Here is a 13,926-nt window from a genome sequence, read left to right as displayed (position 1 = left end):
CCCGGCACTGTACTTTTCTAGAGACAAAAACACAATGATACGGACATCCTGTAGCCATTTCTACTTTTTCACGTATAAGGTTTTTTCAACACTACATTCATTTCTAGGCTGAACTTCTTCCAAAAGTTATTGGATTCTTTTTCCTATAAGAATGGACTATTACCTGCTAACTTCAGTGTAAGAAGCCTATTTCAAGTGTCTAATGCTGGGTAAGTGCTAAACAATAACCAAATATCCAGTTTATTTAGCACTTAGGTTACTAGAGACAATTACTAAACCAAGCTTCAGTGGCTTAATAGCCACTGAAGGCAAATCTTCATTCGTATTTTACAGCAAACCTGAATTTTTGGTTTTTCCTTTTTAATTAAAAAAATCCCAAACTTGGGGCAATAGAGAAGGCTAACTACAACCTAAGAGCTTAATATTTAAAACGGATTTAATAGCCTTAGCTTTTAAATCTTTTTAGTACCTATATTCATGGTCTTAGTCTTTGTCGGACTTCCTAAGGGAGATGGGTTAAACACAGCCTTTTGGCAATCTGCATTAAGGCCAGTTTTGCTAGGAAAGGATTTATACTAAATGCTTAAGACGACATTCTGAAAGTAGACGGCTGAAATTACTAGTACTACTGATTAATATTCTCAGTAAGGGAAGGTACTCACCCAATTTATGCAGTAACCATCTCGATTTCTGATTTTAAACAGCCTGAAAAAGTTGTTTCCCTATTCACTCAATGGAACACACATATTTACATCAAGAACTATGTCAGGAACACAACCTAAATGTAGAGACCTTAGGAAAACGGATAACCAAGGGCTTTTCCTCAACACACACTCAGCCCCAGGTGTTGACTTATTTCCTTCGCACCCTGCAAATGTTTCCCCTTGCTAACCGCCACAGTTCAGGCAGTCTTTAGGCAGGTCCAAAGGGAAGGAAATTCTGAACCTCCATGATGCAAATGATTCCTTCTTTCTGATCCCACCCAAAACACCAGGTTTAAGACTCAAAATTATCTTTACTTCTGAATTCAATGTGTACCCAGTGTTTTAATGGGTGGAGAACAATTAGATAATTTCACAAGTCATGGCAGGTGATTTACAGGAACACTGTAAGAATACATTTCTAATCCTCATTCAAGTGAATTCCTCCAAAGTATTCATGGAAAAACTCTTTCCAGTGTCCAAATCTTCCATTTTGAATACTTCTACATCTATACAATTGAAAACAAATATGAGTACAATTATCTTGCAAGGTGACCCCCACTAGGTTACCTTTGGAAGGTTGGGTAGTGGTGGGAAGGGCAAGGAAGCGTTTGCTCTGCTCTTAACGTAGGACAGGCAAGAACTGAGGGAGACAGGAAGTCTCTGGTGTCGTAACTACAATGTAAAGCAAAGAAGGCCACGACACAGAACTGTCTCAGGACTGTGTATACAGGGTTTTCCATTAATAGTTGTGATGACTCCTCAAAGGTTCAGTTTCATCAAGGTTTTTCTTCATAAACTTATAAATTGGCCAGCTTTGTTACTAGTTTCTGTATTCCACTAGGTTAGTAAAAAAATAAGCAATGTGAGGAAAGCCCACAATGAAAAACTTCAAAACGTATCTGCCCCGACACAGATTACTACCAAATGGGATTCATTTTAATATACCTGAAAGTCAGTGATTTTGCTCACTGGTGCACCTTGTAATATAGATGGCACCTTTGATTTGATGAAATGCAGTGTATTCTAACGTTGATGGAGCACAAGATGACCCCATGTTTTCAGATGACAGCTAAAAGCATTCCCATTTTACTCTTGAAGTTTGTACATTTAAGTGGAATGCCTTTGAAATAATTTTTATATGGGCTTGAAATTTGGTTTATGGAGGAAGTTTCTCACGTATGGTTTAAGAACATTTCCCTTTAGACTTTACATCCCTATAGAAAATGAGTTATCCAAATCTTTTATGTAACCCCAACTTTAAACTTCAAGGTATACACGTAAACTCAACTTTTTCCTACCTGTAAATGATCAGATTACAATGAAGCAGTTAAAAATATTGGTGGCTATGTAAATTGTTAGGTGTATTCATGTAGCTAAAAAAACCTTAAAATTCAGATTCAAACGGTTTAATACAACTGGAGATTTTCCGGAGTGAACACTCGATTGTCTTGATTCAACTTTAAAAAAAAATATAAAATCTGCTAAAAACCTGGGATGTCTTTCTTTAGTGGTGGTCCTTGCAGTAGTAACCCAATTTTAGGGAAGCACCAACAGGTTTCTCAGAAGTCACATCTCTTTGGAAGATGGCAACAAAGAATTATTTTCAGCTAAAATGCAGAGCAGACGGAATTTGCTAAATTAACTGAATTTTCACTTTTAGAACTTTCAAAACATGATTTATATCTGAATATTAAAATGAACTTTGAAATACCAGTTCGATGAATCTTGATTTTAGAATGAACAGTTAAATCAGCAATTAGATCACAACTTGATTTTTAATTTTTATTTTTTTAATTGGGGAAGCGTTTCTCCAGGGCCCATCAGCTCCAAGTCAGGTTGTTGTCCTTCAATCTAGCTGTGGAGGGCGCAACTCAGCTCCAAGTCCAGTCGCCGTTTTCAATCTAGCTGCAGGGGGCGCAGCCCACCATCCCATGTGGGAATCAAACCGCAACCCTGTGGTTCAGAGCTCGTGCTCTAACCAACTGAGCCATCGGGCTGCCCACAACTTGATTTTTGAACTGCTTAGATGTGAATATACATTTGTATACTATGAAGATACAAAATTAGGGTCGAATGCCTCTTACTTGTAAACATTTCCCTTTTTCTTTCAAATCTATCACACCTCTAATTTACCTTTCATTTAGAATTCTTACTTTAATAAATAAAAGGGAAAACCGAAATTTAATTTATAAAGTTTTATTTTTGTATATGTGCTAAATCTTAGGAACTGTGGACAATCTTCAGTCTTGGCTTGTAAAAGGCTGATAAGTGTGTGATCTGGGTGGTGAAATTTCCTTTTGGGAATCTGGATTTCAAAATAAAAAAATCTCACTCATTTGCAAGTTTAAAACATGGTGTGTACTTTTCCCTTTTCTTACACCTATAAATTTGGAGGAAAAGTGCTACATTTCTGCAAACGTAAAATAATTGTCATAAATACAATCGGCAGCAAGTTCTTAATACATTTAGCACTTCTGTAGTGAATTATCACATCCAAAACCTTATTTTCAAACACAACATTCACATAGGTGCAGGACCAATTTTGGTTGAGCCCTACTATGAAACCAGTACTGAATGGTTTTTCTAGTTAACAAAAAATGGGGAGGGGAGGAAGGGGAGTGTTCTATTTGCTGGGAAGTTTGTAGTACCTTCAAACTAGAGACCAAAATTGGGCACTTATAATGAAAAGGCAATTTTCTTACGCAGTTATAATTCTAAATAAGGCAGGATATATCCACCAAATTAACCACAAAACTAAGCAGAGTTCATGGGAGAACATAAGCTGGAAAAATACTGGGGAAAAATAAAACAAAAACCAAAACAAAAAACAACTGAAAGGAACTATTCTGGAGTAGTAATCTGAATATTCAGACTGTTGCTTTCGTTTACAAACATAATTTAAATAAAAAAGGTTCCTCAGCTTTTTAACCACTACAAGGATGAAATACTTGAGTTATCATTCACTAATAAAAGTTAATCATGAAAAAAATAAAACATTTTAATAATTCTAAATTTGTATACATAACAACTAAAAGACACAAGGTTGGGAAATTATCAGGAAAAAAACAAGGAAAGACAAAACCCGCAAATATGACTATGTTCTTATTTCTGCCTCTATAATGCTGTACATGATAATTTGGTTGGTGGAGGGGAGGGCTTAGAAACAGCAGCAATATGGTTTTTACCAAGTTGTGCACGGAAATACTTAGATCCAACCGGGCAAAGCCCTTGTTCACACAAATTAACAATGAAAATTTCTTCTTCAGTCTTTATGTTAACAGATTCTACTGTGTTCTACAATCATGCCATTTAGAATTCTGGGGGTACTTCTTTGAAAGGAAGGCTAGCAATTCCGCAACAAACATTTAAAGTAGGAAATATATATATGGCTCAAGAAATCAGTTGAGGGATAATTAAATAATCTTTAGGCACTTTGAAGACTTTAAGTTTAAAATGTGCCATTTATGTTCAGAAAAAGACCTCAAAATCACCACTATGCTGTTCTTACAATAACATGCATCTTAAAATTTCTGGTTATACATTAATGCTTGTTTAAGAGTTAAATATAGAAAATAATTTGCACAAACAAACAAAAAAACTCTGATTACTTTCCCTTGATCCTGGTGACAATACAGATCGCTCTTCTGCAAATGGAGGGGAAAATGATTCACAAGCCCTCACCTGGCACAAGGGGACTTGTAAGCAACCAAGGTGGGATCTCCCCCCAAGGAGAAAAATTCACAGCCTTTAAAAAAAACCCAAAAACATCAAGTCATTGAAATTTCTAAATTAAGTACTTACATACCTTTGTTACCGAGCAGGAAATGCAAAAATCACCTCTCAGATGGTGAGATGGTGTATTTAATGATAGCAACTTGTCCAAATAAAATTAACCTATTTTGCTCATTGTTAAAAGGAAGCTTGGAATTGAGGAACTTTTAAAATTACCAATTGGAATTGCAAACAGTGTGTACAACTTTCGCTCAAACTTAACAAATTCAGACGTAAGATAGTTAAGGTAAAAAAACAGGATCTATCTGGTGTCAAAATTTCCTATTACAGAAAACCTAGAAGCATAGATTGACTATAGAGTATTGCGAATAAGAGACCCAGAGCTTTATCTTAAATACCTGCCCCCGTTAATCACAAAATAATGCAATTCTCAATTTTGTTTCTTTGTTCAGTTCCAACTGTAGCCTTTTGGACAAAACATTTTCCTATTAACTGAATTGTAAAAAATACAACCAAGCTTGTGCTCATTAAATATACATGTATATAAAAAACATACAAAAAGTACAAGATTGATTATGTTAGGAAACTTTTACAGTGTCAACATCCTGTTTTCTCTAAATCTTTAGTAAAGGGACAAAGGTCAGATCTTTCTGTGCACAAAAACTCAATGTGACTGAACTCCCGAATTCAGTGTCATGCCTTAGCTAGGCATGTTACGCACAGAATTAATTTGAATATGCAGTCCTTCAGGAAAAAAAGGACAAAAAAGTAACCAAAAAACCAAAAACACACCACAGGACAAAAAGTTCTTCTTAAATCAAATTCTATTTGTGAATTCAGCAAAATAATTTCTATAAAATAAAACAGCAAAATATTTAAATAGAATAGGGTGGGCTGTATTTGTTTGCAGGAGTATTTGGTTTTTAGACAGGTTCAAAAAAAAAATAAAAATCACACACATTCAAGTTACCAATTCTGTTATACAGTATTAACTGATGAGTGCTTTATCTTTAATTAAATGTTTATTCTGAAATACATACCTCAATTATATTAACTAACCAGTAGTTTCCTTTTTAATTAGACCCTGCTTCGAATGTTAAAATTTTTGGAATAATGGAAAAGGAACTAGGACAATTCTTGCTTTCAAGTAAAATTGTGACTGAGCAGAAACTCAGCCAGACGTCTTGGTGCAGTGGTACACCAAGTCCCGTGGGATTCTGAGGACTTCCACTTTCACAGCAGAAGGAAAGTTTTAGAAGATTCACCTAAGAAGCTCTACCAAAGAAACAAAACAAGCACACCAAATACAGTCTTCTATTATGCTCCAAACATCCTGGCATAGCAAGTTTTTGCATATTTGTTTTAAATCTTTTAAAATTCCCATTACTGATAGTTAAGGTTCTTTATCCCACCCAAAGATTGAACTGTAAGCAACATATGTGTAACTAACTGAAAACCGCCTGTTGTCACATTTCTCCCCTTGTTTTCTATTTTATATTCTAGATGTAAGAAGGAAAAAGCTCTGAGCAATGCAGCTGTCACTGGGACAACTGCTGTCATTATGGTAATTTTTTTCTTCATTGGCTACACTAACCTGGTGTGAAGCCATGCTAAATGTTACAGCATAACTATAGCTTCAAAATGATTAACCTAACATCAGAATAAAAAGGCAATGAAAAAGATCTAGAAACAATGTTACATCACCAATTTTCCACATCAACCAAATAATTTAAAGGTTACCAGCCTTACATTGCTCATAATAAAACTGACTCCAGTGGCAAAGAATTAACATGAATCTATTGGTATGGTTGACATGGATGGGCTCTGTTTTGTTGCTGTTGGTTTATTTTTTGTTTTTTGTATGAGTTGATCCAACTGCCATGAGGCAGGCAACACTGGCTGCAGAGTGCAATGGGTATAACAAGAAAATTAACTTTTGTAGTTTTTGAAGATCTGTGAGTCTCATCAAAAGTTTCTTGCTTAAGAATTAACAGTCAAACATTAATATACTATATACACCTTTGCCATTTACACATTAGCATCAGGCCATTTATTACAAAACACTATACACTTTCCACTGCAGGCGGGTTATATATTGACAGCAAATTTCTGCAGATAAGACAGTGAATAAAACTCTCCACTCCATGTTGATTAGGAATAGTTTTTCTAGTTTTAAATATTAGCCAGACACAGAAAAAGGTTGGACTGTAAGGCCTGGGTGCACAGTCTTGATGGAACCAGTTCGTTATGTGCATTTATTTCACTGATCCTTAGTTTGAGGTGGGGATATTTCTTCACTGCCTTCGTAATTTTCTTGTGCTCGTTGGCCAGTTCTCTGAGGGTTGTTCATGTGATGTGCTGCTGGGCCTGTATATGGCTGTCCATGCACATGGTTATTCTGGGAGGGGAGAAGAGATGTGCATGTTAAAGCTTTCATATATTAATCTAAAGTTTGTGGAAATGTAAATGCTTTCTTTGATTCCTTTTTTTAAAAAAAACTTTTACTTATTTTTAAGTGTGTTTGTCCAAGACTCATCAGCTCCAAGTCAAGTAGTTGTTTCAATCTAGTTGTGGAGGGCGCAGCTCACGGTGGCCCATGTGGGGATCGAACCCGCAACCTTGTTGTTAAGAGCACCGCGCTCTAACCAACTGAGCTAATCGGCCGCCCCACTTCATTTATTCCTCAGATTTACAAAAAGTAAAAATGCTTGGCCTAATTGTGAAAAAAAGATAACCAGTTTGAAAGAGAAAAGCTAGCCTAAGTGCAAACCCCAAAGCCCCGAGTAAGGGCAGTGTAGGTTTGTATAAATCATTGGCCAAAGTTATTTTCAGTGCCCAAAATTATTTAGATCCATACTTGACAAATAAGGGACCACAGCCTGCTATTGCTTGTGGCCAAAAATATTCACAAAAAGTGATTTGTGAGCTAGAACACATCTATTCTGACTCTTCCAAGCACCCTGAAACTTCTATATGCTAAATCTGACTGAATGATCATGTGAGATCAGCATGAGCAATAAACCCTGAAAGCAGAATGAAGTTACTGAAAACAAAACAATGGAGAAGTAGCTCGTGGATTAACAAGGCATTATAAACATACAGGCTGAGGAAAGTAACTTCTCTCCTTATGGATTTGGTTCCTTAACCTTTTAACACCCCCAACCCCCACTTTCCTGTACACCCTCACCAGCCAAGCCAAGAAAATTTTAGGGTTTACTTTCTATAATTTATATTAAGAAAATAAAAATGTTGACTATACAGTTTCTAACTATTCAACGTGCTTCTCTCTATTGCTACCCTGAAACGCAGGGAAGAATGCCTTACATAATAGTTCTGAAAGAATGATTCCCAGACTAGCAGCAGCAGCACTTGGGAACTTGTTAAAAATGTACATTTTTCTGGTCCCACCCCAGACCGACTGAATCAGAAGCTCTGGCGTGGGGCCCAGCAGTGCTTCAAAAGACCTGAATTAGTCACATCTGGGTTTTAGAAAGTCAAGCTCTCATCTCATTTAGAAAGTTTCTTCATCTTAATTTTATTTAGTTATTGATTTTACAGGAAATTTTATGGAGCTGTCAAATCCTTAATTTTTTTTCAATAATTTTTACTGTCATCTAAATCTTGGTTAGGCCAAGTAACCAAGAAATTCTTCCTTCATTGCCGTATCTTAATGTCTTTAGAATCCATTTGTAGATTTAGCCTAATAGAAAATATTATCATAAGCCTTTGTACTAAATATTGACTGCCTTTGTACTAAATATTGACTATCATTTTATGTTGACATGAATTATCCCAGTTTTACTAACTTTCACTACTAGTGCAAGAGGGGCACCTATACGACCAGGAAAACACCACACGGGCAAGTTCAAACACATTACATCATGACCCCCCTCCAACAATTCCTCTTTTGATCATGCCCCCAAAGCAAGTCTAGATAATCCCTCTATTAAAGTCACAATAAAAAATTTAGCCATCCTTTAAATAAAGCGTAAAAACTGGTTCTAGGGAATAAAAATACAAACCACCCCTAGTTACCTGTTGATACTGAGATCCAGGTGAATGGGGGTATAACGGGGCATCTTCAGGTGGAGGCGACTCATGCTCATCTGGGGCATCTTGGTCATCTGGCTCCTAACATGAAATATTTAAAGATAAAGAATTATGTAGGCAAATTCAAGTTTATTTTTATTTGAAGTAAGTTTTTAAAAATCTGTAAAACTGACCCACTATCATCTTTTCTTTTACTGCAGATAAACAAATTAAAGCAACTGAAAAAAAAAATCCTAATTTGGGTTCTCTTAGAAACACTACATTTCAGGCAATTTCACAGAAATTTCTCTGTAAGGCGCTCCCTCATTAATGTAAGACCACATGTAGTAAACATTACAGCAAATAAAATGTCAACATACTTTTTTTTTTACATTATCATTAATACATAAACACTGGCCTATGAAGTAAAGAATTACTTTGCTTTCTTCCATTTCTATGTGCTGCACACTGGTGGCATTTTTTACCTCCTCTGGACAGAGCTCACAAGCTTTTGCAAGTGTCATCCTAGCACTATGTGATCTCTCCAAGAAATAACCATTTGATGTTTCATTGCTTTGCACCGGAGGAGACCAATTGTTGTAAGTGTACTGAGGATTGCCAGTATATGGTCGTCTTTCAAGTTCATCTCCAAGCCATTCAACTGCCCAGGTCCACTTCCTTTTAAGATCTCCATTGCCCTTCAAAAGAAAATACACGCAAAAGGTTTCAGAACACTTTTCTTAAGTTAACTTAAAATGACAACTCCAAATTCTCACTATTCTATTCTTTTAAAACAGAATCCTTCATTTTGATTCAGATTTCTACACACTTGTAAGAAAAAACCCTTACCTGCAGAATCTGGTAAGCAACAGGACAATTGCTAAAGAGAGCTACCATACATTTTATACATTGATATGCTCTTTTTTGATAGTGATTCTTAGAGCGCTGGATTGTGTCAAATAGCCCATCGCGGTCATCTGGGATTCCTTTAAGGGCATTATGGATTCTGAAAGAAAACCAGATACAAAATAAAGCAGTTAACATTTACCAAGTGTCCACTACGTGCTGCTCAATAAATATCTCTGATGTAGTCACCACATCATCTAACGCTAGACAGTAGGTAGTTATTAAACCCTGAACAGACGAGAAAATGGGCAGAGGTTAAATAGGTTGCCCAAGGTCGGCTGCCTAACAGTCTGTAGTCTTACCAGCTTATTACCAACCCAAAATGCTTTTGCTATGTATGTAATTCAAATACATGACCAGAGTGAATTCGGGGCACTAAGAGTAATACAAACTTTTAAATTAAAGTTAACTAAGTTTATGACTGCTGTACTTAAGAATTTGCTTCCAAGTCAGTTCCTTTTATAAAACTGCATTTCTAAATGAAAATTAGAATCCAGCAGCAACGAAACAGTGATATAATTTGAAATACAGAATTATCTTGATTTCTAATGATGAGAATACATGGCAGGCAAAGCAATTTTCACCAGCAATACTACAATTTGGCTGATTTGCCAATGATGGAGGATGTCATTTGAGTGCCTGGTGAACTACAACAGAATATGTAGTCAACGATTTGTTGCTGTTCTCCCCATAAGCATTTAAAAAATGACTGTGGAGGAAAAAAATGTGCCTTGAGTCTTTTGTATTAACATCACCTGCTAGTAAATAAAATGTGGTATATACAGATAGTGGAATGCTATTCAGCCTTTGAAAGAAATGAAATTATGATAGATGCTACAACAAAGATGAGCCTCGAAGACATGTTAAGTGAAAAAAGCCAGACACAAAAGGACAAGTAAGTGTATGATCTCATTTATACGAGGTATTTAGAATAGGCAAAATCAGAGGAAGAAAGAGGGAAATGGACAGTTATTGTTTAATGGTTATAAAGTTTCAGTTTGGGATGATGAACAAGTTCTAGAGATGGACAGTGGTGATGGTAGCACATTGTGAATGTACTTAATGCCATCAAATTGTACTTAAAAATGGTTAAAATGGTACATTTTACGATTAAAAAAAAACGAACAAATTTTTTTTAAAAAGCAAAAACACAAAAAAGTTACCTGCATGCAATTCTACATATCCAAGAGAAACTGAACACAGGTGTTCAAAAAAAAAAAAAAAAAACAACCCCAAAATCTTGTACCTGAATGTTCAGAGCAGCATTATTCATAATAGCCAAAAGGTAGAAAACCCGAATGTCCATCAATGGATGAACACATAAAACAGGAAGTGTCCAGACAAATCCTGGATATTTTGTCTATGGATAGGCAAATCCATAGAGACAAAAAACAGACACCAGTGGTTTCCAGGGGATGGGGGAATAGAGAATGACTGCTTAATTGGGTGTGGGGTTTCCTTTTGGAGTGATGAAAATGTTCCGGAATAAGATAGTGGTGATGGTTGCATAATACTGTGAATGTACTAAAAGCCATTAAAATGTATACTATAAAATGGTTAAAATGGTGAATTTTATGTCCAGTAAATTTTACCTCAATAAACATTATGTGTATAGTCTGTAATTTATTAATAAAAAAATCTTATGTACACCATATATTTTAATAGTAGGTTCCAAGTCAAAATGCAAGGGTTTTTTTGTTTTGTTTTTTTTTTGCATTACACACATTCATCAAATCTGTTTTGTTTGGAAATCATGACTTCAGCAATTTTGCAAAGTTTAATCATTTCAGACCAAATAATCAACCATATACACACAGGTTTCTTGCTGTTTAATCTGAAGCACTGCAGAGTATATTCCTTTTTTGTTTTTACGTTGCTACCTTTGTTTTTACCTTCAGTTTTGTCAAGTGGTAATGAAGTGTTAAGCCATTATTTCTGCCACACCATGTTTTCTTCCCATTAGTATTAAAACACTTTCAAATGCCATTGTTAATCAATATTATCTTTTCCTGCCTTGTTTCCCAATGCCTTGCAGTGTTGGGCACATGGTAGATACTTCATAAATAGCTGAACACTGCTTACTAAATGAACTAAAAGCTCACTATGAGAATGTTATTTTCAAGCTTGAGCCAGTGATTCATAATAACCGTATCTTACTAATATCATTACACAAGGTCAATTTCCCAGGCTAAGATGTGACTAACTGGTTTAAAGCTCTAAACAATTAAAATAATTTTAAAAGAAAATAGTAAGTTAGATTCCATTAAAACCAACTCTTAAAAAGTTTCAAATCCTTTGATCATATTGAGAAAGGTGCTGGATAGTGCTCAAAATAAATGGCTAGTTTTGCAACTGCTAAATTTTGTATATGACGAAAATTGATTCCAGTTCAATGCTATTAATCTGACTAAAATGTATGATGATAATTTGAAAATATGAAGTTATGAATTCTGGCATTTGCAATCCCCACTAAGACTCAAGATTGTAATTCTCTTTAAGCATTTTGTTGTTACAGAACTTGTTTTCAAGTTTCTGTTTTAATTATATGGACATACAGGAGGCAGTCTGTTATATAGATTTTGAATTGTTTCCCAAAATAAACTATTATACTATCCTCCACATGGGGAAGGAAATTTACAAAATCTGGTCGAGTTTCAACTAATCCCATAGTTCATCCTCATCTGTGTAACTCTTGGGATTAAAGATGATTTATTAAGCCTTTATGGTAAAAAACCAAGTAAGAGTAATTCTGGAGGAAGCTTGAGGGACAGTTAAGCTGGATAACAGTTCTTAACACGCCCCTCCCTCCAAACTTCTCACATACTGAAAAATTATAATTGATGCTCATTATTCAGATTCCATATTGGTGATTATGCCTACTTGTTGAACTTTATTTGTAACAACAAAAATTCGACACTTGTGCTTTCGAGGTCATGAGCAGTGGCAAGAGTTGAGTTCCCAGCTGAAGTGGCACAAAAGGACATTGCCTTGTTTTAGTTCATAACAAATATCCTTTTTGCTATCTATTTAGTGATACCTTTCCCACACTTTTGTGGTTTTTTTGTTGATTTCACTGTTTAAAATGGCCCCCAAATATGTAGTGAAGTGCTGACTAGTGTTCTTAAGCCCAAGAAGGTTTTGCAGAGAAAATAAGTGTTGGGCAAGCTTTGCTCAGCATGAGTTAATGTGAGTTCAATGTTAACGAGTCAGCAACATATATTAAATAAGGTGTCTTTAAAGAGAAACACGCATTTAAAAAAGTTTTACATATTGATAATGGTTGACAAAAACAGAACCAGAAGCTTGTAGAACATAACCTTATATTCCCCCCAGGAGCAATGCTTTAGTAAAAATTCATTCAGTGTTCTTGGTGACTTTTCTAGAACGTAACTACCATAAATAATAGGAAGTGACTGTACTTAACCTATGGACCATTTTCAGACAACCAAATGTCATCTCACATGACTAACTCTAAAACTAATGTAATTTAATGCTAAAATAAACCTAGGGCATCATTAATAAAATTAAAGTATTTACCAAAAGCCTATGCTAGTTTTTCTTAAAAACAAAACAAAATACCTAAAAGAAAAAAGTATATTAAGTATGCAACTTGGGTAATGGGAGAAAATAAAAACGAAATAAAATTGTGAGAAGAGGAGAACTTTGTGTTTGTTCATTCTTACCTTACCTGAAGGTTTTTTTTTAAAATTTTGGGCCAGCCCGGTGGCTCAGGTGGCTGGACCACCATGCTCCTAACGCTAAGGTCGCTGGTTTGATTCCCACATGGGCCAGTGAGCTGCACGCTCTACAGCTAAGATTGTGAACAACGGCTCTCCCTGGAGATGGGCTGCTGTGGGCACCTGGGGGTGGCATGCGCTGCCGCGTGCTGCCAGGAGCGGCTGGTGGCCAGCGTTGAGTGGCCGGCAGCCAGCGAGAGCTGCCACGAGGGGCTGACCGACTGCCTCAGCCGGGGGGTGGGGGGTGGCTTGCGCAAGGCGCATAATACCAGCATGGGCCAGGGAGCTGTGTCCTACACAACTAGACTGAGAAACAACGGCTTGAACAGGAGTGGGGGGAAAAAGGAGGAGGGGCCGGAAGGGGGAAAAAAATTTAAAAATTATTTGGGAATATAGTGTGTTTCTTCAGGGCCCATCAGCTCCAAGTCATTGTCCTTTAATCTAGTTGTGGAGGGCGCAACTCAGCTCCAAGTCCAGTCGCTGTTTTCAATCTTAGTTGCAGGGGGCGCAGCCCACCATCCCATATGGGAATTGAACCAGCAACTTTGCTGAGAGCTCGTGCTCTAACCAACGGAGCCATCTGGCCACCCCTCTTCAGTTTTTCAGATAAAACATTTATTAGACCTCCAAGAGGTTCAAAAATATGTGCTGAGTAGCCATTTTAGTTAGTCTTAAAAGTTGGGCAAGTAACAAAAAAGGGGTATCTACCTGTGAGTCTGCCAGGAGTCCTCAATCAGTAAGATTTGCAAAAGCAGATCCAAATAGGGCCGGAGTTCGTAAGTGTAGGAATATGCAACCTAAAAACAGGTAAGACATGG

General features: G+C 36.4%; 1 protein-coding gene and 1 non-coding gene across 9 annotated transcripts in view; both read right to left on the bottom strand.

Annotated features, from left to right (window-relative positions):
• Positions 1–5,242: 5,242 nt before the first annotated feature.
• The window catches only part of USP9X (ubiquitin specific peptidase 9 X-linked), a 130,424-nt gene continuing 121,740 nt past the window's right edge, over positions 5,243–13,926 (bottom strand). For 6 of the 8 annotated variants that reach the window (XM_074323875.2, XM_074323874.2, XM_074323876.2 and 3 more), the window contains 5 exons: positions 13,817–13,905; positions 9,315–9,471; positions 8,903–9,163; positions 8,472–8,567; positions 5,243–6,834 (listed from right to left, as the gene is read on the bottom strand). In XM_074323875.2, coding sequence (XP_074179976.1) covers positions 6,697–6,834; positions 8,472–8,567; positions 8,903–9,163; positions 9,315–9,471; positions 13,817–13,905 — 741 coding nt within the window. In that variant the 3' untranslated portion in view covers positions 5,243–6,696. The remainder of the gene's footprint in view (positions 6,835–8,471; positions 8,568–8,902; positions 9,164–9,314; positions 9,472–13,816; positions 13,906–13,926) is intronic. The other 2 variants (XM_019747842.3, XM_019747846.3) reach the window with 1 other exon arrangement.
• On the bottom strand, positions 7,027–7,100 carry TRNAK-CUU (transfer RNA lysine (anticodon CUU)). The gene has a single exon. It is a non-coding gene; the product is annotated as a tRNA-Lys (tRNA).

The sequence above is a fragment of the Rhinolophus sinicus genome, chromosome 18 (genome assembly GCF_057876585.1).
Source record: "Rhinolophus sinicus isolate RSI-liver-muscle chromosome 18, RSI-T2T, whole genome shotgun sequence".
NCBI classification, from domain to species: Eukaryota; Metazoa; Chordata; class Mammalia; order Chiroptera; family Rhinolophidae; genus Rhinolophus; species Rhinolophus sinicus.
The sequence above is the reverse complement of the archived record's forward strand: the minus strand, read 5'-3'. Positions and strand labels throughout refer to the sequence as shown.